The sequence below is a fragment of the Ochotona curzoniae genome, unplaced genomic scaffold (assembly GCF_017591425.1).
Source record: "Ochotona curzoniae isolate NIBS_2020 unplaced genomic scaffold, NIBS_Ocur_1.0 contig_908, whole genome shotgun sequence".
NCBI lineage: Eukaryota > Metazoa > Chordata > Mammalia > Lagomorpha > Ochotonidae > Ochotona > Ochotona curzoniae.
This window is the reverse complement of record NW_024466607.1, coordinates 29,379,051-29,402,433: the sequence shown is the minus strand read 5'-3', so window position 1 is coordinate 29,402,433 and position 23,383 is coordinate 29,379,051. Positions and strand designations below refer to the sequence as shown.

Below are 23,383 nucleotides of genomic sequence, written 5' to 3'. Positions count from 1 at the left end.
AGCACCCAAGGCTGAAGAGTTTGGGTTCTTAATATCTTTGCAGAAGACATAGACAGAGTTCCTATCTCCTGGCTTTGGTCCAACCCATGCTGTGTCTTTTGAGGGCTTTTGTGGCTTTTGGAAGTGAATTTCTGTCTGTGTGTCTATGCGGAATTCTTTATATTTCTCAGATTTTATAAATCAAAAATAAGTGAAGTGTGGGCTGGCTTCAGACTTGGCGAGAATCGGAATTCTCTGCTTTCAGATGACTCCTGCAGGCTTTCTGCAGGGAGCAGCAAAGATGAGCTCCAGGGCTCATCTGCCTCCTTAACAAGGGAGACTGGGTCAAAATGGGTGGGTCCACAAGGAAAACTAAACCTTTCCTGCAGCAAAAAATAAACTGTTTTGCCTGAAAAGTCAAAGAGACATCAATTATAATTTTCTTGCTTGTCTATAGTTTCAAAAATTTATTAAACTAATGACCAAATAAGAAACAGTGTTTCTTCATTGGTTATTTGTATATCCCCAACCATCTCTACATTCATTTTGCAAGCCACTGCAACAGTTTTATACCATATTTTGCTTCCTCCCACTTTTAACTAGCTTTGCCTGCCCACACTCTTTTTTTTTTTTTTTTTTTTTTTTTTTTAATCTTTAATGCACGAAGTTCTCAATGAGAAGTGTAGTCCTTTCTTCCCTGGGAAATTTGGCCGTCTCCAGGAATAGTTTTGGATGTCCCATTTTGGGGATGATGTCTCCAACATCTCACAGGTCAAAGCCAGGAATATGGACTATTCTACCCTGCACAGCATAGCTCATGACAACACAGAATGCTCTGCTCCCGGAAACCAAGCATCCTTCCTCCTAGGCATCTTCAACAGTTGGAAACAAAAGACTGTTCAAAGATCTCACAATAGACTCAATTTGAAAGTTACTGTCTGCCCATATCCCTATATTTTTAAAGATTTATTTATTTTTACTAGAAAAGCAGATATTACAGAGAGAAGGTGAGACAGAAAAAATTCTCTGGCTATTGATTCACTCCCCTAGTGGCTGCAGCTGCCAGAGCTGAGTCAATCTAAAACCCGGAACCCGGAGCCAGGAGTTTCTTCTGAGTCTTCTGTACAGGTACAGGGATCCAAGGCCTTTTCTCTACTGCTTTCCCAGACCACACACAGGGAGCTGGATGGGAACTGAGCCAGCTGGGTCATTGACTGCTGACCATTTGGGATCCAGGTGCATGCAGGGCAAGCACTTTAGCTACCAGGCTACTGTGTGGGGCTCTGACCAAATTCCTTAAGAATTAAGTGTCGGTGATCCAAAGTTAATGGCCACTTAAAGTCTTTTTCTTCAGATTGGTTTCCCTAAATAACCTCCCAGTTGCTTCATGTTTGCAAGTGCCCATGTTGCCCGTGGGTGTTGTTCTGTTTCTTTATGCACAAGACTTTATTTTCAAGAACATTTTCCGTTCTCTACTCCCCCACCCCCACCTACCCCGTGTGTGTTTTCTTTTTTCATAGCACTAAAGAAAAGTTCTGAAAAGTATACAACTCCTGGAACATCAATATTTAATGGAAAGTGAGACTGATTTTAAAGCATCAGCATTTTAAGGCCATCTTGGCAAGGTACATTTCAATAGTGCATTATGGTTATTTATCACAAATCAAATGCACTTCATTGCTTGAAGACAGATTATTTTTCAAACTAATTATGGCAGTGTTATTTCCTGCTGTCTTTATGTTCCTGTTACATAGAAGTCTCCCCTCTGAAATGTGCTTTTCTTTTGTCTAACTCTGTGCCATGTTCTTCTGTTAAAACTCGGGGGTCAAAGGCCTCCAGCTGCCAGTCATGTTCTCCATCGAGGTTGTTGAATTAGTAGCTCACAAAATGTTGCACTACTAAACAAAAACAACAAAAACACTTTGTGAATGTAAGTACCACAGCTAGCTTTGATATTTGTTCAGGAGAAAAATTCATTTGTAGAGTCTATCAAGCATGTAACAATGTGCTTTTGATGATGAAAATGGTTTGATAAATATTAATAGGTATGTGATTTCCCCCCCCCCAACTTTGTACACAGAACAGCCTTTGTTCAGGATGAATTTTCTACAGAAAATCAGTGTGACATTGAAAACCCTAACGTCTGAAACAAGCTTACCACCTCCCAAAATACATTCTTTTTTGTAGTTGTTTTTGGAGTATTGAAAATAGGAACAATAAGGTTTGAGAATCTGAGTTTATTTTATGGCCCTAATGTTGTCATTGACATCACCCATTGTGAATGCAGTGGATCTAGAAATGTATTTGGAAGATTTTACAGGGTTAAGTAGGCATCTATTCAGACAGTATTTAAGGATTGATCTGCTTCTGGTGTGTAGCAAACAACTTTTGTTGTACTTCTTTATGCTCATGCCAGCAGAATGCACCTTTTCTGTTTCTTCTTTGCTGTGATATTTTTAAGAACGCTTATGTGGTGAGACTGTTTAATAGGTATTGGCTAACTTTTCCTGTAAACTGCCAATTAGTAAATATTTTGGGCATGCAGGCCTGGAAAAACTCCTGTAGCTGTTCACCTTTGCTGTTGGCTTGAGCAGTAGTCACAGACAATATGTAATGAAACAGTGCGACTTCATGAAAGGAAGAGTATTCACATAATCTGGGTCTTGAAACTGGTTTTCTACACCCGAGTTAGGTCGTCTTTAACTGTTTTGTCTTATGCAAGAGTATGGTGTGATTTGAGGGTCCCCAGATACCTATTTTATCCTTAACCCTTGGACGGAAATCCTCGTCTCTTGTCACTTATGATGCCCAAAGCTACCTTCCATCAAAATCCTTCCGTTGGAAAAATTCTCATGGGCTGAGAAGATGTTTTTTTATTGATAGCCACAGGTTACTTGTACTTTTGTAAACTCTGGTTAGACTGCCATTTAGATTTGCTTTTGAATAGAAGCCTGGGATTATAATGGTCGGGGGTAAAGTCGAGATAATATTTAGTGACAGTCAAAGGGGGAGTTGTGAGCTGCAGTCATGTGAAAGTGTCAGAAGAACTCTGTACATTCAGATGGTGGTGATGTGTGCTGGTGTCCAAGCTGTGTGCGTTGCATGCTGTCTTTCTGTCCTGCAGCACCATGTAGTGGACAGTGCTCTGATCTTCAATTTGTAATCAAGGTCATGCAGCTTAAGAGAGGTTATGTACCCAGGCTAGCTGGCTAGAAGGGGTTTGAGTTGTAATTTGTACCCAGTTTTTGATGCCAGAGCTTACCTTAAGTGATTGAGTTAAAAAAAAGTATACAGTGATGCTACATTACTGATGCCAGCAATAAGAAAGGGAAGTACTTCATGTGTCAGAATGTGTGTAATAATAGCAAATACATTGATTTTTTTTTTCCTGCTGTTCTTGTAGGACATCCCTCTTGGCAGATACCAGTTGTGAGTCTGAATCTTTGGTACTTCTGTAACTGCAAATGGGACTAGAGGACCGTCTCCTCAGACTTGTTTGCTTAACTACAATGGCTCATACAACTCAAGGCAATGCTTGAGTTTTCCTTCAATTGTATCACAAAGAATTTTTAAAAAGATTTTTAAAAATTTGTTTATTTTTATTGGAAAGACAGATTTACAAGGAGACAGAGAGACAAAGAGAAAGATCTTCTACCCATTGGTTCACTCCCCAAGTGGCTGCAACAGCTGCGGCTGAGCTGATCTGAAGCCAGGAGCTTCTTCTGGGTCTCTCAGTCAGGTGCAAGGTCCCAAGCCTTTGGCTCATCCTCAACTGTTTTCCCAGGCCACAAGCAGGGAGATGGATAGGAATAGAAGTACAACAGCTGAGCTACAACCTGGTGTCCATATGGATCCTGTCACATGCAAGGCGAGGGTTTTAGAAATTACTAGCTCAGCAAGCAGGTATGTAAGACAGCATACATGTTGGGTAAAGCAGCCAGAAGTTTTCATACTGTCCCCCTTCTCATTGTGCTCTTAAAACCCCATGGTGCAAAAGTGTCGGTGGGAGACACTAACATAGGCATTAAGAGTTTCCTCATCACCAAAAAAGACTCCTTTTTCCCAGGAAATTCCTTGGGGTAGGGAGCTCTGTATCAGGAATCAGAGTAGAAAGCCAAATATTAGCAGAAAAGAATTTTGTAATATCCCAGTGGCTCAGGAATTTACAAGAATTCTAGGGTCTTTGCCAAAATTGAGGGTGAAGACTAAAACACACACATTTCTTATTATAAATCACAGTATGGCAGAGTACTTTTTAAAATATTCATCAGGTAGTGAATGTTGTGGTACAACAGGCTAATCTACTGTGTTGGCCAGTAATATCCCATGTTAGGGTATATGGTATCCAGTTGTCCTGCCTGTGTTTCTGACCCAACTTCTCAAGATGTACCTGGGAGGCAGCAGGTGATGGCCCTGCCACTTGAGTCACTGCCAACCACACGGGAGAACTAGAATGGAGATCCTGGCTCCTGGCTTTGGGCTGGCCTACCCCCTGCTGTTTCTTTGCCACTTGACTTTTCAGATAAGTAAATACAATTTGAGAATATTACACAGTTACAACTAGTATACATCCCATACCCCCCATCAAGTGCTTTGTTCTATCTTTCTCTACCACTGACAAAAGATTGAGGCCTTGAGATTGGCACTCTCATTTTTTATGCCCTTCATTGACTACGAAGTCTTCTTGCTTGTTTCATAGTTGTATAGTGTTTTTAACTTTCCAAAGCATGGGTATATTGCTTCTCACTTTGGCATTTCATCTTGTCTATGGGTAGGGAACAGTTGGCAAAGGCCATTGTAGATACACATGCACAGACACGCACGCTTGTTACTCCATGGTCATGGTCTTCAGGCTATGTGGTCACCAGACTGCACAGTCACTGCTCTATGTTTGGCATGTCTATCAAACTGAAGGAAAATGTCTTTTCAAAATCTGGCTTTGTAGGTGTTTAGTTGAATCTGCCTTCTTAACTTTGCAAATATTTGCATTAATTACACTCTCTCATGTAGTGTGTAGCTGTAGTGTTTATATGGGGGCAAAGATCAGCTTGGAATTATTTTGATTTACTGGTTTATTGATCTTGAGCAAGAATTTTTTTTATTTGGAACTCTCCATTTAGGAAGTCAATTTGATAACCTTTACCCATTCATCTTGAAGGTGTCGGTTACAGTAGTCTTTCCAGTGAATAATGGAGGAGCTAAAATTATTAATAAATTAATGAGAATGTATTATAAACCCAATGGAAGGTCAGAATATAGTTGCTGTGCTATTGATTATTATGCTGGCCATTAATAGCTGAGAACAGGCCATTGTACGAAGTAGAGAATGTTGGCCAATTCCATTATTAAGATTTTAGTATTCTGGAAAGTAATTACCCATTTGTTTAATGAATTCACAGTGTGTGGGAAAAGTGGTTTGACATTTTGTGGTAGGAGTAAGGACTCAGACAGACGTTGACTTTCCTGTAAGATTCTCTCTTGTCAGTCAGTGCTTCTTTAGGTAATGTATAGTCTAGATTTGCATTTATGTCAATGTCAGATGTTCTTAGATGGGGATATCACAGTTGTATGCAGATTTGTATCCAAGGGCCTCACTGTTCTAGCATGTGAACCCTTGGGGAAAAAAACTACAGCTGACATTTGTACCCTTGGGGTGTTGCAACATCATGTTTACTTTTTATAGGAAGCAAAGCAAGTTTTTTACACCATGGTGGTTGATTTCCAGTTGGATATGCACTTTCTCATTTTTTTCATAAATGTTTGTGTGTTGTGAAGAAAAAGGTAAAGAGAGAGAGAGAGGCCGTGAGCTTCCTGCACTAATCCACTCACCGAAGGGCTGCAGTCGCTGGCACTGGGCCAGGCCAAAGCAGGGAGTCCAGAGCCTCACCTGGTTCTCCTTGTGGATGACAGGAGCCCAAGCATTTGGAGCCATTTTCTGTTGCATTTCAGGAAATGCAGCTAATTTCACATTTGCAGGAAAAGAAATCTGAGCATCCAGTATGTGAACCAGTGATCCTGTGGGAGGTGGCACTGCAAGTGGCTGCTTAGCACACAGCTCCATAATGCCAGACTGCTGCTGTACCTCTTTGGAGAGTTAGGTGCTGGCCCGCAGTGCAGGAGGAGAGTGGGCAGTTTCTCTAAATTCTTGGTCAAAGTTTCCTGCGTATCAGGGTCCTAAATTAAGTTCAAGGATCTTGTGATAAAATGCCATCATATGGAATTAATTTCTACTCAGAAGGAGAGATATGAAAAGAGTGCAGGCAAGCCTGCTTCCCACCATAATGTCTTCCTCACTGTATGCGTATATGACTTAAACAGAGGAAGTACTTTGTGTGCTGTGTCGTGGGATGTGCAGACAGCAGCACTGTTGATGTCTGGCATCCTTGCCTGTACATCTCTCGGTGTGTGTGGTTCCTGAAATGAAGAGAGTTCCAGTGTGGTTGTGCACAAAGGAAGGGTATATCCCTTGTTTTAGCAGACCTCAAAGCAAATACATCAGTATGACAGGCTTTGTTGCTCACAGTTTTACCCAAATAGGAAGACTAAGGCCTAAGGATGATGGTTCTAGAGTTAGTGTGATATAGCAGAAATTTCTAAAAGATTAGATTTTGAATTCTTTCCTTAGGAGTTAATTCATTGTAGTAACCATGTCAGGTGTATGTTATGTATGTATAAAACTGATACTATACACATAAATGTACAGTGCTTTTGAGAAAATTTTTAATGTAAAAATGGTTTCATAATTATTAACAGTCAAATTTAACAACTGTTGCCCCTGACCATCATTCTTTTTGCACAGTCTTTTGGAAATGCTAGAGGTCATTGAGTAAGTAACAGTTGTGTATTTTGTCAGAAGGGAGATAAAGGAAGACAAAGGAATTTTTATCATTGTCTAGTCTCTGCACAGAGGGAGTGCTAATAGATCAGGAGATAAATATTAAGAATAAGAAATATGGGCCCAGTGCAACGGCTCAGTGGCTAAATCCTCACATTGCCAGCACTGGGATCTCATACGGGCAACGGTTCTTATCCCAGCTGCTGCACTTCCCATCCAGCTCCCTGCTTGTGGTCTGGGAAAGCAACAGAGGATGGGCCAAAACCTTGGGACCCTGCAGCTGCATGAGAGACACAGAAGAAGCTCCTGGCTTCAGATCAGCATAGCACCAGCCATTTTGGACACGTGGGAAGTGAACCAGCAGATGGAGGATCTTTGTCTCTCCTTCTGTCTTTCCAGTAAAAATAAGTCTTTGAAAAAACAGCAGACATAGTAAAAACGGCAAATCAAAACTGTGCCTAAGGGTGCTGGCTTCTGGCTTTGAACAGGCATCAGCAAGTTTTATTGTCATTTTGTTGGAAAGAGACTGTATTGGGATGTTTGCCAGAATGGAAATTCCTTTGGAACAAGGATCATATTCTTTTTGTCTCTGTAAATGTAAAGATTAAAGGTCAAGAAATCTGCAGTAGCCCCTCCTACCTATATCATTGAAACAACCCCCACCCCAATGACAGTGTCATTTCGCTTTGGTTTTCTCCTGTGCCTTTTACCTTAGAGAATTTAATTTATGGTTTCTTAAAATATTTTGGTATGGTCCTTTTTTTTCTTTATTTAGTTGTCTGTTTTGATGCCAAGATAAATTTCGACGACAATGCAGAATTCCGACAAAAAGACATCTTCGCGATGGATGACAAATCAGAGAACGAACCCATTGAAAATGAAGCTGCCAGATATGACCTAAAGTACATTGGACTGGATGGGAACATTGCCTGCTTTGGTAAGAAGTAGTTCTATCAAAAGAATGCCTTGTGAATTCTGATTTCTGAAAAGTTATTACTAAGCAAATAAAGAGACAAGTGTTTTCGTTTGTTTTTGATGTTAATTTCCACCAAAAACATTAGAAAACAATCTAGAGTTGATTCTCCGGAGTTATTCTTAATTGCTTATCACTGGTTTCAATTGGAGGTCCTCAACTCTTGTCACTTTAGAAAATTTTGGATTGGTCATTCATTGTTGAATGGGGACTATGCTGTGGATTATAAAATGTTTCGAATGATCTCTAGTCTCCAGTTATGACTGCCCCAAGCTGTTAACCTCACCCTCTGTACCCTGGAATGACTTCAGCTATTTTCCATCTGGCTGGGATGAAAACTCTGACGGAGAACTGATGATGGAGTCTGTCTCAGTTACACTTTGCTTAAGTCAGAAATCTAAGCCTTGCCAAGTCAGTGTTAATGTACTAAGAATTAGACTAAATTTGTGCTTAAAAATAATTGCTTTTTTAGAAGAAGTAAGAGGGGACATATACTTTAACCATTTTATTAGAGTTTCAGATTATGTGATATCCAGTTTAATAATGATGTCAATTTATTAGTGAGAGTTGATTTTGCCATACTGATCTGAATTTGTGGAAATGGCTTATCTAGTTGTGATAAGAATGGGTCTGCAGAGAAATACAATTTCTGTATTGTCCACAGCTTATGGGGCTGAGATTAATATACTTTGGAGTTAATTGCACAAGCCTGTGTCTCTGGTAGAACCAGTGCATTGCATTGGAAACTGAGGTCTTAATGGAATTAAAATAAAGAAGATTTGTAGCTCATTAAACCCAACAGTGCCATTATATTCAGAACTGAAGAGACCTCATCCAGTAGTTTGCTGTTCAATACAATAGAAAATGACATCCAATTACAAGTGATGGCAAAAACTCTTGCTTTGTATTGGTGCAATAACTGTAATGTACCCAGCCGCTCACATCTTCTGATCCTGATAAGCTAATGGGCTCTCAATTCTTGTAGGCATTTAGAAAGGGGAAAGGTATAATAGTGTGTTTAAAACAAATTAAGTACACATTCTTTGCAGCCTCTGGTGGATATGTGTGGTTTGACCAAGTGGCATCCTCCGAAGCTACAATGAACACTTTTTAAATTGCTTTAAAACCCTGTATCAAGCATTTTTCTTTCAGTTGTCCCAGGCTTAATTAAATTAGTCACAGTTCATTGGCTGGCTGGGGAGATTCAGGGGTCAAGAACAGTGAAAGGTATTTTACCTTGAGACTTTCTGCTGTGCACTGGAAATTTTGTTTTTCCTTTCTAAGCAGAGGAAAATGATTTCATATCAATTGGGCATAAAAAGAATTACAAAAGATCAATAGTATTTACCTCCAGAAAAGAAGAATTTTGATGCTAAAACTCCTCATTTGGTTCCTTAAGAAAAATTCTTAAATATCTTGGCAATGACTGGATTAATTTGAAAGAGAAGCAAGGGAATAAGAATTTTTGTTTACAGTGTAGTCATTTCTTGATGAATTTTCTCGGTTTATCCTGATAATATCATGTAAACATTCATGATTGTACTAAGTATAAAAAGTAGGAAACCCTGTTGAAGTTGGGGCTCTCTGTGTCTCTGTGGTTCTGTCTCCAAGGGATGCCTCATTCAGAGAAGCATGTTCTCAGCCAACAAACAAGTGAAAGAATTTCAGCCTTTTGAGTCTGGCAAACTCCTAAGACCTGAGGCTTTTCCAAACCTAAAAATCTTTCCGATAGAAGTAGACCAGAGTAGTTACTTATTTAAACTCCCTTGTTTCTCCTTCCTTAACCTAATCCAGTGAATCCTTCTCTTCATTCCCAGATCCTTTTGGTTTACTTTTTACATACAGGTTTTCTGCTTGTCTGAAAAAAAATATGGATTTTACTTGGTTGGACAGAGTTCCAAAGGAGGCAGAAGTTGACCTGAGAACAGGGGATGAAAAATACCTGTGGATTCTCATATCACTAATTGCCCTCATGTGCTGTTTGCCTTTCACAGTGAATGGGGCAGGGCTGGCCATGGCAACGTGTGACATCATTTTCCTTAATGGTGGGAAGCCAGCCAACTTCTTGGATCTTGGTGGTGGTGTCAAAGAAGCTCAAGTGTATCAGGCGTTCAAGTTGCTGACTTCTGATCCTAAGGTAACCTGTCTTTGAAGGCAAACCAGATACTGTTCTGAAGTCTGAACATCAAGTTAGTCATCTGCTGACATGTTTTGTTGTCCCAGATGCAAATTCTACCATATGCTAAATGCATTCCATGATGGTATGATTCTCATCTTTGGCTTTAAAAGCCCAGCTCCAGGATTTTATATTGGAGGCTTTGAATCCTGGTGAAAAAAGTAAATATGAAAGATAGAACATTCTAATCAATGAAGCGTTAGTTGACATAAAACATTATTTGAATAATTTACACTGAAACTATTACCCTGTGCTTATATAACTTAGGCCGGACCCAGCTTCATATTGCTTTCATAAAAATGGCAGAAAAGTATTGTATTGGAGAAGTATAAGATTGCAGGATCATGTATCACTGGGAAATAGTAACTTCTGCCTCCTTCTGCATACTTTTTATCTAAAAAAATTATTTCTTGTTTTCAGTCTGAAAGGCAGTAAGAATCATCATGCATCTGCTGGTTCACTCTTCAAATGCTCACCATTCTGGGACTGTCATCCCAGACTGTAGCCAGGAGCCAGGAACTCTGGTGCTGTCTCAGGCTGCATCCAGGAGCTGGGACCTCGAGTCCCAGGCTGAAGCCAAGAGCTGAGACTTCTGGTCTCACATGTGGGTGGCAGAGTCTCACATTCTTGAGTTGTCACCTGCTGCCTCCCAGGATGAGCATTAGAAGGCAGCTGGATTGGGGAAAAAAGTAGCTAAAACATCAACCTCACACTCAGCTATCTAACAAGGTTGGACCAGGCAGCAGTGGAATCACTGAGCTGCTCAGTTTTTAATTTCATTTCTGATCATTACAATTTGTACCATAAGCACTAATTAACAAATACCTACATATCTTTATCTTTGTGTTAATATATGTAGCTAGAATGTAGCTCCTGCACTCATGCCAGATCCACGGTGAACACTGAATATGGATTTAATCTGTTTAGCATCCAAGCTTAACACCAGCATAATATCGTTTCATTTATAGGTGCTCAGTTTTCTAGGTACCAGTGCTAACATGGAAAGACTAGAATTATTTGAATGTTTGCTGTTCATGTTAGTGTTGAATTCTCTTAGTAGACCTGAGTTAGATACGTGTTACAAACTTTTGATATTAATGTTTATTTCGGAATCATCATTTCAACCTAGTTCAATTATCGAGTAATTTTTGTGGGTTACCAAAACGGCTAAACTTTAAGAAGTCTGGACCATTAATAAGAAAAGCTTAATGAGAACAGTACCAGATGCATTATTTTCTTTTTAAGGAAGTGCAATCTCAAGTTAGCATGCATGCTTCACTGTTTAATATGCGTAGTAGCCATTGCACGTTTTGGTACACATGCATCCCATTTTGTCCCATACAAGGAGTGTGCTCATCTCTTTTGCGACTTAGATCATCGGTGATCTTAAGTGTTTGCTAGCTCATTTCTTCATTCACAACATAAATGGAAAGATATTATCAGCTACTTCCCTTCAGTTGCCCAGAGCTACCCAGGAACTGCAGAGTTCTAAATTCACCCAACCGGATGTTTTCTGAAGGAAAGACACTTTTATTAGTATATGCAAGCACTTTGTTCTCATGAATTAGGTAGAAATGTTATCAGTGACTTCTCTAGTCGTTTTTCAAAATTTACTTCTCCCTTCTTCCTATCCCATTCTAAGAGAATAAATACTCCTAGAGACCTCCACGCAATCTGGTTGAAGTCAGTAAACACCTTGGACATGACACAAGCTCATTAAGATATAAAGCACTCCAGAAGAGTGTAAAATATGTAACTTTTCACATCTCCCGAAATTCTGTACTAATAATGGAGAGACGCTGACGTATTAAATCTACCAGGGCAACCATAGGGTTTCCTTTGAAACATCTTTTCATTGTGGCTCATCTTGTGTTTTAGTTTTGTGTAAGTACTAGGGTGATGAGAAGTCAGTTACAAAACTTCCTTTTTTGTTGTTGTCTTCAAAAATTTTGACATTACCTTATGGAACATTCTCAAATGCTTGGAGTATTTAAAGTTTTTTTTGAGATTGGCTGTCATGTTGGTTAGCTAAAGGTATGTGGGAGTTATTTTTCTCGTGCTATATAAGGAAAATGAATGCACAGCTCATCTGAGTACATTTTTCAAATCTTGAAATTTAAAAAGTGGTTAAAAAACGTAGATGTGTAAATTTTTTTCCCCAATCCTGGCTTTGTTTCACAAAATTAAGAGAACACAGTCTGAAAGCTAGCCTAGATGAATTGATTTGATTTCACAAGTAAGTTAGTGGTAGGCCTGGTAGGAATTGTGTCAAGCAAAGTCCTGTCTACCTGCCCAGAAGTACAGTATCCCAAGAGCCCAGAGCTAATTATTTTAGTGGGATCGATTTGCCTTCTAGATTAGAATTAGCCACCTGAGTGCACTGCCACTCAAACTTAGAAAAAGACCTGTAGTTGTTAGATCAGATCAACTTAGCCAAAAACTACTTGTTTATGAGCTAATTCTATGACCAAGTAATAAATACAGCATTGTTGAGCAGAAATGTTAGGAACAGACATATATTTTTATTGATTTCAGTCTGAGACTGGCCTATGAGCCCTAAAGCACACTTTTATTTGTATATAATGCAAGTGTCTTTGTAATGAATGTGTTTTTTGTTGTTAAATGGAATTCCTCTACCAAAGTATCTGAAAGAGGATCTCGCAGAATAGTTCACTTGGTAAACTGAACTGAATTCACATAAAAAGTAACATTAAATATTTTATAATTCTTTTATTTTTCCAGCTGGGCTTGAGATGAGAAAATTTGTTGTACCAGTAGTAGAACAGGTGTAATTTTGTTTTCATTATTTTGATTTCTAGAAATCTGAAAACCAGTGTTACTCAAATCATAAGGAATATAAATGGTATCAAATAAGCCATAGAAGTAAAGTTTAGTAGTCTCTTAACAATTTGAACACATTTCAGTGAAGAACCATATCTCTTTGCATCTACTTGTTAATTCTGAACCTTGAATTCCAAAGGTGTGCAGAATGAATACAGCAAAACATCTGGTAAGCAAATGGAAACCGGGAACAGTTGGCAAGATTTGCTACAATAGCCTTAATAACCTGCTCCTCAAAAAGAAGCAAATCTGTTTTTCTCTGGAGGCTGGAGTTTTAAAACCCGTGGTATATGACTAGTGTGCTTGAAGATACCTTGCTTCATGGTATTTGTGTTTCCTGGCTTAGAGTCATGATTTCAAATCCCCAGAATGAATGTCCATGAAGAAACAGATTGGCTGAGCTCCAAGGATTCCTTTAAACCTAGGATGGATTCTCATTTGGGCTCTGGTGCCAGGCGGCTAGGTTTCAGTCCTGTTCTTACCTTCTGATAGGCTACAGGACCTTTGTGTTTTAGCCTACTGGGTGCAATGGATTCTTCATTTGTAAAGTGACAGGAATTCTTTAACTGAGAGAGTGGTTTGATTGTGTAAATTTACACCCACATTTCCCATTTGGAGAGGCAATAATTTCCCGTAAGGATGAAGTTCCTCCTAACTCCAGTGAGAATGGGCTATGTACACAGATCAGCTAACAACAGCAACTGCCAAGGCTGTGGGGAGGAAGTTACCCTGCTCTTCTGTTGGCGGGAGCTGAGAGTAGTACAGCCACAGGGAAATTGGTACGGAGAGTGTTCAGACAACCAAGATTCTATCTACTATATGAACCGTTTATCTCGTTCTTGAGAATATGTCCAAATAAAATGAAATTGCATGAATGAAAGTGATCTGCAACCCTATATTTATAGCAGCACTTTTCACTGCAGCGATGACATAGAAACTACCCAGTAACCATCAATAGGTGAATGGATAAAGAAGCTGTAGTACCTCTACCCCCCAGGGAATACCACACAGCCATAAAAAGAATGAACTCCTACTGTTCACTACAGAATGGTCCCAGCTGGATACCATTATGCTTAGTCAAATAAGCCAATCCTAAAAGGACTGATATTATCCTTTCTCTCTAATATAAGAAAGCATTCATGCAAAAATAAATAAATACATATAGTTAATAAGGTACATACATATGTTCTCATTGATGGAGTGGATAATGGAGAATAGCATACTGGGAAGTAAAGATACATTGTATTGTTTATGTCTACTCCCCACTAAAAGGGAACCCTCTGTGAAACATTTACATGCACCTTTACAGTACAATACCAGAATTTATAACATGGCCTGTACCTACAATGCCATGATGCCCTTAAAAGGCAATAAGTTAAACGTGTAACTGTCACTAGGGACTACTGTGAACGATATGGGAGAAAATGATGGGAGCGAAAAAGAGAGGAGGAAGGTGGAATGTGTATACCTGCAAAACCATGTCATCGAAAATGATTTTTAAAAAAATTCAAAAGTATGGGCCCAGTGCAATGGTGCAGTGGTTAAGGACCTCGCCTAGAATGCCCGGGATCCCATATGGGTGCCGGATCTAATCCCGGCAGCCCCGCTTCCCTTCCAGCTCCCTGCCTGTGGCCCGGGAAAACAGTCAGGGACGGCCCAAAGCTTTGGGACCCTGCACCCACGTGGGAGACCCGGAAGAGGCTCCTGGCTTCAGATCAGCATAGTATCGGCCGTTGAGCTCACTTGGGGAGTGAATCATCGGACGGAAGATCTTCTCTGTCTCTCCTCTCTGTATATCTGACTTTCCAATAAAATAAAATAAATCTTTGGAAAAAAAAATCAAAAGTAAAAGCAAGGATATTCAACATCACAGAATACATTAAAAATGTAGTAAGTTGTAGAGCAGTGTACAAATTCGAAGTGTGCAGCGTGATGAATTATCAGAGTGCATGTAGCCCGGTAACCTGCAGCCCGATGAACACGTAGCACACGGCCCAGTATCCTGGAGACCCCTTTCTGCACACTGCTTGTTCCACTTCCTCCCCAAACACAACCACTTCCCCAGTTTCTCGTCTCATAGACTTATTTGCTGTTTGAACTCTTTGCTGTCTTTTTAAACTGAAGTTTGAGTACCTGTGTGGTGGTGTCTGATTGTGATTTAGTTGTTTTCTCTTGGATCTCATGAATTTGAATGTTTTCATGCCTTTATCAGCCATTTAGATATTCCCTTTAAACTTCTGTCACTGTATCTGTAAGGTAGATATGAAAACATTCCAAAGCATTGTTTTAAGTATCATTTTTACAAACATTCCTGAAGCATTTGGAAATTTTGTGTGTGGGGGGGGGTTTGAACTTAATATTACAGTATCATTTCTAAAATGTACATTTAGGATAAAAAGTAACATCTGGAGAAATGGGAGGTACCTGTACTAGGTTTACTGATAAACAGTGTTAGTGTATGGGTTTTAAAACTAATGGAGGGTATAAATGACCCAGTAGCTTACAATCCTTTGCTCAGACTACCAAGTAAGTAGGAAAAGGAGGATAAAGTTCATATTTGACAGACCCACAAAGTATTACTTGCATATATCTGAAAATTTTTAAATAAGGCCTGCTTTTAGGCCTGTGTTATATTCTTCAAAACTTTTTAGCTTTAGACACTGGAGAAATTAAATCAAATAATAGATTTTAGGTATCCGGTTTATGCAAATGATATAGATTTTAGCAAATGTAAACACATGAGACAAGTCTTGGATAAGTATTTCTCATATTATCCATCTGTCTGTGTGCTTACCTGCCTGCCTACCTACCCATCTATCTGAAAAACAAAGATTCAAAGTAGAGCAGCTGGCACTTGAATTGGCACTCTCACAGGCTGACAACATCACAAGCAGTCACTTAAGCCGCTGAACCACAATGCTGCCCCCTGCACCATAAAGTTTTAAAGAGTTGATTTGAACAAGCAGTGGCTTTTGAACTGGGCAGCTCCAAACCAGAAGTTGTTCTAGGGCTGTGCTGAGAGAGCTTCTACAGGGTGGGTGTGGGAATAGAATACCAAAAATGTGTTTGATTAAAGCTATCTAGTACTCTCATCTGGTTTATCCTAGTGGTAGCCCCAGTTAAAGGGTTCTAGGTAGCCCTCTCTGCTTGATTATGTTTCAAAACCAGTCATTGAAGTAAATAACTAATTTTGTTTGTGTCTACAAATCAGGCAAGGTTAAGTATAAGGCATGCCTGGCTTTGACTGCTAAGGGATGCTTCAAGCCCAGTCTCCACTGTAATTTATTTTAGCAAAGCAAAAGCCATTTCAGTTCGTATCACATGTGTTTACTGAAATACCTTATCTCCGAGTGAGTGCTGTTTGCTTTCCGGGGTAATAGAACTCTTGTAGGAATTTATTTTCAAATATACTGTCCAATGCTTCATACAGTGGGATCATTATTTTTGATGTGAGTCCCCTCCAGTTCTTTTCTTTCAGGCTTCCTTGAGAGTAGGTTTCATATTAATCAAAGTTGAAAAGGTGAGAAGTTCAAGCAGCTGCCCTGTGTGCTGGTTGCTTACCTGGGAATCTGGTTCACGAGGAATAAAAGTGTGTGTTGATTTGCATTCTGTGCTTTTGTCTCTGCTTCCATTCAGAGTCGCTGCTATGGAGGGAAGCTACTTTACATAAGCTTGAGAACAGAAAACCATCTACGATGTACTGGTTGATTTTTCACTGTCTTTTTGATGTCCAGTTGTTAACAATTCCTGAGTGTGTGCTCCTTTCTGTCTACCTCAAGCACCTTTTGTTGTATCTTCTCGTTTGTTTCTATAAGAGCTCGTATCTGGTGCCTGTATTTGGTTTCTTGTCTTATAGAAGTTGGGTACCACTGATAGCAGATACAATATCAGAGCATCCCGAATAGATCCCTTTAATCCTGTCTTCTTACTCCTAGCTAACACTTACAAGAAAATCAACCATGAGGTTTTGGTTCCTCCTGTGCTTCTCAATATTCAGATTTTCTAGTTTTAAATAGTTACTTATTCCAGAGGAAGAGAGACAGGATCACCCAGACAAATTGAGTTTTCATCCACTGGTTCATTTTCCAAATCGATATAACAGTTGAGACATGATCAGGCTAAATCCAAAAACCACCAACTCAGTCCAGGTTTCCCATGTGAATGGCGTGTTCTGCTACCTGCTTCCTTCTAAAGGGACTCATTAACAGGAAGCTGGAATTGAGGGCTTTTTGTCCCCAAATATGTTTTTAACCATTAGGCCAAGTGCTTACCCCCAAATTCAAATTTTTATGTGCCTTATTTTCTTTAATGGCAGATGGCTTCAGTAATTGAACAAATTTGTATAAGTCATTACATAGTTTGTCCAGTCCTGTTGAATTGCTGATTATGAATCCTGCATGTGGAAGCTGTTGGTTAAAACGAGAAATGAACCCATAATTGAATTATGATGTCACATAACTTGAGATATAACATAGTTTCCAGAAGAATTCGCTGATTTTTTTTTAATGTTGTATTCGCAAGACAAACAGAAAGGGATGAATGCAACAATTAGAAAATAATGCACTTCCCAGCAAGACATTAAAATAATGCCTAGGAATAATTTCAGGAATCTGGAAATCGTCAGGAGAATCTTGTGATGAGAAGACATTTGTAACTTTTGCTGTTACTACTTTTGAGGTGCTGTCTTAGACTCAAGCTAAAACCGGGTGGACTGTGGGCTGTGAACTTAAGAAAACCCTTCAGAAGAACTTTTAAAGCCTGTGAGAGTCTCTGATGGCTCTGTGGAACAGTAGGGTGCACCATGATATGTTGGGGTGAATCCCTATGGATTCTGTGGGTAGAAGATGCTTTGGGTTCTCTTCTTATCGTAGTGTTGCACGTAAGGACTGGGAAAGTTTGATTCAATCCAGTCAATCCAAAGGTCCCTTTGAGCTTGCCTGAAGCATTGATTTGGCTTAGGCGTACTGTGTAATATTTCATCTTTGTTTCAGAGAGTTTAGTTAGTATCTTCTCCCTTTTTTCTAATTAAGGAAGGCACAGATGAGTATTAAAATAAATTCCATTCCATGTACAAATGAAATTCAAAACATTGATGGAGCAATACTTAATAAAAAAATTTATTTTTTGCAAGTATTGTTTGAAATCCATGCATAGTTTGGTCAGAATGAGTATGTTTTTGAATTTTTTTTTCAGATTCCTTTTGCAAATCTGTTGAAGCTAAATATGTTTTCAAAAATAGCATTTTGTGATTAACAGTATTATAACCTTCTTTTTAAAGATTTGTTTATTTGGAAATCAGAGGTGGAAAGACGGAGAGGTCTTCCTTTCACAGATTCACTTCCCAGATATCCACAATGATCAGGATTGAGCCAAAAGTGCATGTAAAGTGGAGTACCAAGCACATGAACCAGCACCTGTATGGAATGTCAGCATTGCAGGCTCTTTGCTGCCACACTGGCCCTGCACATTTGCTTTCTCACCCGTCTGTGCGTGTAGGTCTTTTCAGAATTTTCAGTAACTGAATAGTACTTCCTGGCCCAGATGTCTGGTGAATGAGTATCCTGTTAACAGTTTTGGTGTGATTACAACTTAAAAGTTGCTATGAACCTTCTGGTACTCAGAATACCACTTGGAGTGTTCATCTAAGATGCCTCCCTGAGAAGTTTGGTGTCAAACGTGTGGATTTTATGTTGTCCTTTACCAGCAATTTTGTGGGTCTTCTAAAGAACGGCAGAGGGCTTCCAACAACAAAAAGTATTCTGTGTTATAATTGCTCAGATTTATAGGGTGTAATGTGGTTAGTAAATATATAATGTATATTGATTAGATAATTAACATTTTAAATTTCTGGTCATTTATATTTGGAGGCTTTATGTTCTGTTCTTCTATTTAGTTATTGTGAGCTCTAGTCATTGCACTGTACTGTTGAATACTAAACTGACACTTGTGTAACCATGTGTTGATATCCTCCATATCCCTACCCTCCACATTAAAGTATCACTATGCTACATCAAACTTAGTTTCTACTTGAGAGAGACCGTGGATTGTTTGTCTTCCTTTTCCTGACCCAAGTTAACTTGATGTCCTCCGGTTTCATCTGTTTTGCTGCAAAACGTCATTTGTTTATGCCTGAATAATATTCCATTGTGTGCGTATCCCGTTTGCTGTGTGCTCATCCTCTGAGGAGCAGCTTAGTTGCTTCCATGTCATAGCTGTTATGAATAGTGCTGGAACAAACACTTCCTAGCAGGTATTTCCATTATAGGCTGAGTTTATTTCTTTGGGTTATGTATGTACCCAGAAGTGGGAGAGCTAAGTTATATAGTCAGTCTATTCAGTTTTTTAGTGGAGGCTTCATGCTTTTCTTGGTAATGGCTATATTAATTTGCATTCCCACTAGCATTGTATTTTGGTTCATTTTGTCCACATCCTTCCCAGCATTCTTTTTTTTTTTTTTCTGCTTTTTTGACAATAACCATTCTAACTGATGTTAGGTCTTGATTTGTATGTCCTGGATGTCTAATGATAGTATCTACATTTTCATATATTTCTTGGCCATTTGAATTTCTTTGGAGAGGTATCTATTTATACCATTTACTCATTTCTTATGAAATGTTGTCGAGCTTTTCTTGATCAATTGTTGCAAGAATGCAGGTACTAAGGTGGCCTCCAGTAAACCTCCCTCAGAGATGATGATTTCCCAAAGGTGACAGAAACCTGAATATTGTGATTTGAAATAGTGCTTTGATCTAGTCAGTAATAAAGTTCTTAGCTATATTTAAACACTGGTTTTAGAAGTACTGAAGGAATTTCATTATACCCTGATATGCATTTCTTGTATCCTAGCATTCTTGGTACAGCTTATCCTCATTATTCGCTGTTTCCACTTTCGGAAATTTGTCTATGTGCTAAAATTTATTTGCAGCTTGAGAAGTTATTTGCAGTTACACAGCACTCTTCAGGGTCACTCAAGGAAGTATGCAAAGTGGTGTACATTTTAATGTTGAAGTACACATAGTTCCAGCTGAGATCAAACAAGGCCAACCTCTTGATTTGTTACTGTAAACAGGTGGACTTTCTGAAGTCTAGTTAGTGCTGTACTTTTTCTCATTTTTGTCTTTTTTTGACTTTGTGGTTCCCCAAGTACAATGTCTTAATGCTACCTTGCATTTCTGTAGCTAAGAAATCTGAGATCTTCCTTATAGAAACATATAGATATTTCAGCAGCCCTGTTTAGGCAAGGGTAATAGTGCTATTGGCTGGGAATTGAGGATTAACAAATCAGAAATATCTATTGTTTTCTTAAACAATGGTTCACTTCCCAGATGACTACGGTGGCCGGGATTGAGCCAGGTCAGAGCTAGAACCAGCAGCCCTATTCAGATCTCTCATAGTGGTGGCAGGGGCCCAAATGCTTGGGCCATCTTCCATTGCTTTTCCCAGACCATTAGCAAGGAGCTAGGTCAGAAACAGCTGGAACTCAAACAACGTGAGCTAAGGCTATGAATTGACCTTTTGACACATGTGTTGTGGCCACATGTTCACAGGAACATAATCTGAAGCATTGACAAATTCAATGTTTTGGTGACTGAGTACCACAAGCCCTAGAGACCATGAGAATTGCCTGTGGAGTGTTACGGATAAGTAGAAGCAGCTCTTCAAAGATTGTATATGATAGACACAGCCCGTTTTCTCTTTTTCAGGACAGTCAGGAATCTCTGACCTGAATGTACAGCACAACAAAATACTTTCTTCCTCCTATAACTGGTATTAATTTGATTCCCAAAAGGAGAGATTTCATTACGGGAACTTACAGAATACACCAGAAAATGGTTTTCCAGGCATGCTGCCTTCATATCAGTAAAGTAAATAACATCTGAAGAAATTTTTAATAGTTTTTCACGTTTAAGTGACAAAGGATTTTGTCCTAGAAATTTTAACAACTTCATTTTTTGCTTTTTTGACTATATCATTCTTTTACTGTTATGTTTCCTGCTGAAGATTTGAGATTAAAATGTCCCTAATTTTATTCCCATAGTACAACCACTGTTATAATTGTGTTTAGTTCTCTTCCTGCATTATCCATTGTTACAGTGTAAAAAACTTCCTAAATCCCTCACTGCTTTTCTCATTTTCACTAATGATATTAAATAAGCATCTGTTTCTCATCATATTGCTGTTTTTAAAAAATGTATTTATTTATAAAAATCTATAATCTGTAAAAATTATTTATAGATTTCATGTGTATAGTTTTAAGAGTATAACCATACATTTCCACTCCATCCTGCTTCCTTATTTTTTATTTTTATTTTAATTTTTACAATGAAATACTTTTGTTTTTTAAATAATCCCTAGCTTAACCCTTTGCTAAATATAGAATTCAGGTTAGCAGAAAAGAAAAACCACTACTTCTCAAGAGTATGAACAAGGACTGTAAACAGTATGTAATCTCAAAATGTCAGTTTTACTCATGATTGTTACATTTTGTTGGTCCCTGTATGTTAGCATTAATTGAGCAAAAACATGATATTCAGAAACTTGATATGTAAAATGTCTTTCAAAGATCATATGTCTTTTTTCTTTGAATTTTGTATACTAGATTTGTATACATCAGTGTACAGTTTAGTTAAGGCAAGTGCCATAGCAATATGTGTGAAAAGCTTTGTGATAGACAATAGGCTTTTTTTGTAACTTTAAAAAGAAATAATAAGTCACACCATCCAGGACTAAATGCTGAGTTGTTCTCTACTGTTTGATGTGTCCACACTGACTTGCCAAGCTATCCTTAATTTGGGGAAGTAGCCCTGTTTGTGTGGTTCAGTCTCTTCCTGCTATCTTGTATTCAGTTGAATGAGGTGAGAGAAAGTCACAAATAAGATTTGTTCTGAGCCTGTAATGTGAATTATTTTAATGAGCCCATAAAAACTCACTGATTTTGCTCTGTGTCCCCATCACATCTTACGCCTTTGTAAAAGAGCAAACCCTCTAAGTGAACTTTTAAAAGAGGTGTCTTTTTCATCCTTAGCATCCTCATGAGCTGTCAGCATGCTCATGCTCTGCGCTCACCTCCCTCTTCCCTGTGCATGTGGTCACAACGCACGGTCCCCACCGTGTCAACATCTCCTTCATTCACTCCTCATTTAGCAGAACAGGACTGGTTTTCCAGACTATAGAACATCTCCGCTGAATCAAAAGCTATTCAGTAACCCAGTGAGAATGAGGTTAGGAGTTTGTGAGTGCCATGCCTTCTGCTGGGTACCGGTAGCAAAGGCCAGAGTGAGATGGAGCGTTGGCCTTGAGCAGCTGTCATTGCAGGGATTGTGGCAAGGGGGTTAATAAAGCCAGAAGGAAGGGAGGGAGGGAGGGAGGAAGGAAGGAAAGAAAGATTCTAATACAGTGGGTGTTACTGTTTGTTAGGCTAGAAAATAAAGGATAGGAAGATTCCAGGTGGTACAAAGGCTGTGTGATCTGTGGTGGGTTTACCCAGGCCAACTCCCCTGATCTCTCTCGCTCCTCTTGGCTGTTCAGGAGTCCAGTTTTGAGAGAAGTGAAAGGATTGCTGCCATTGAGGGAATCCCAGTGTTAGCTGCCCTCGTTTTCTGTAATGTGACTTTGTTGTCTATCCAAGTGTTGTGAGCAGTCTGGTGGCTTCTGAAAAAAAAAAATGCTTTATCTGCTTGAATAGTTTGTGCTGCAACTGTGCCCTAATTTGGGCAGTAACTCTCTTGCAATTAGATGACCTTTCTTGGATGTACATGGATGTTTTATCTGCATACACAGGACCCTCTCCTGAGGACACTGCGTTACCACCGTGAAGGTTTTATGAAACAAAATTCTTGAAACATGCTTGTTTAGTTAGCATTCCCAGAGGTCCACTGACACAAACCTGAGTTAATTATTTGTCCTCTAGCTTATCTGAGAGTTCTTTCATTAATTGTTATCTGTAAGCATTGTGGACACACCCATTTGCTCAATTTGAACTGGCCAGAATATTTTTGGTGTCTGCTTCAAGATCCAGAGGCTCTTGGATCATCGTAAAACGTTTAAGTTTAACCCTGGACCTTGTAGAGTTCACTGGCTCAATAATCACAGCAGTGCACATCTGTGAGACAGAGAAAGAAGTGAACCATCAGTGTGTCAGTGTGATCTGCACAGGTTGGCATTGGAGTAGCAAGTGTGATGGGAAAGACCGAGCACCTTCAGTTTTTAGAGGTTGACTTCTGGTGTCCTTGTGTATCTTTTAGCCTGTGATGGTGCTTGTTGATGCAGAGAGAACTTCCTTCTGGTATGTAAGCATCATACCGTCTTGTGCTTGGCTTACTGCACTTTCTTTTGACTCTTTCCCTTGTTCCTTTTGGTAGTGACTCCCTTCCTTCCCTGTGATCTTGGTAGTATCATCATCTCTGATGCTTTCTTTTTCTTCCGTCCTTCCTCGGCTCCCCTCTTTTCTCACTCCTGCCTGCAGTGTGAGCTGATGCCACGGCCTAGACAGGTGCTTCACTGTGTCCCTGGCTTAGCCAACTGCTTTCAGAACTGGATTCTGGATAACACTGGGCAAGCTGATCAGACAGCTGGCCGG

At 39.3% G+C, this 23,383-nt stretch overlaps 1 protein-coding gene across 1 annotated transcript in view; it reads left to right on the top strand.

Moving 5' to 3' along the window:
• SUCLG2 (succinate-CoA ligase GDP-forming subunit beta) overlaps positions 1 to 23,383 on the top strand; it is a 261,484-nt gene that overhangs the window by 157,920 nt on the left and 80,181 nt on the right. The window contains exons 8-9 of the mRNA XM_040994784.1: positions 7,590 to 7,751; positions 9,782 to 9,924. Coding sequence (XP_040850718.1) covers positions 7,590 to 7,751; positions 9,782 to 9,924 — 305 coding nt within the window. The remainder of the gene's footprint in view (positions 1 to 7,589; positions 7,752 to 9,781; positions 9,925 to 23,383) is intronic.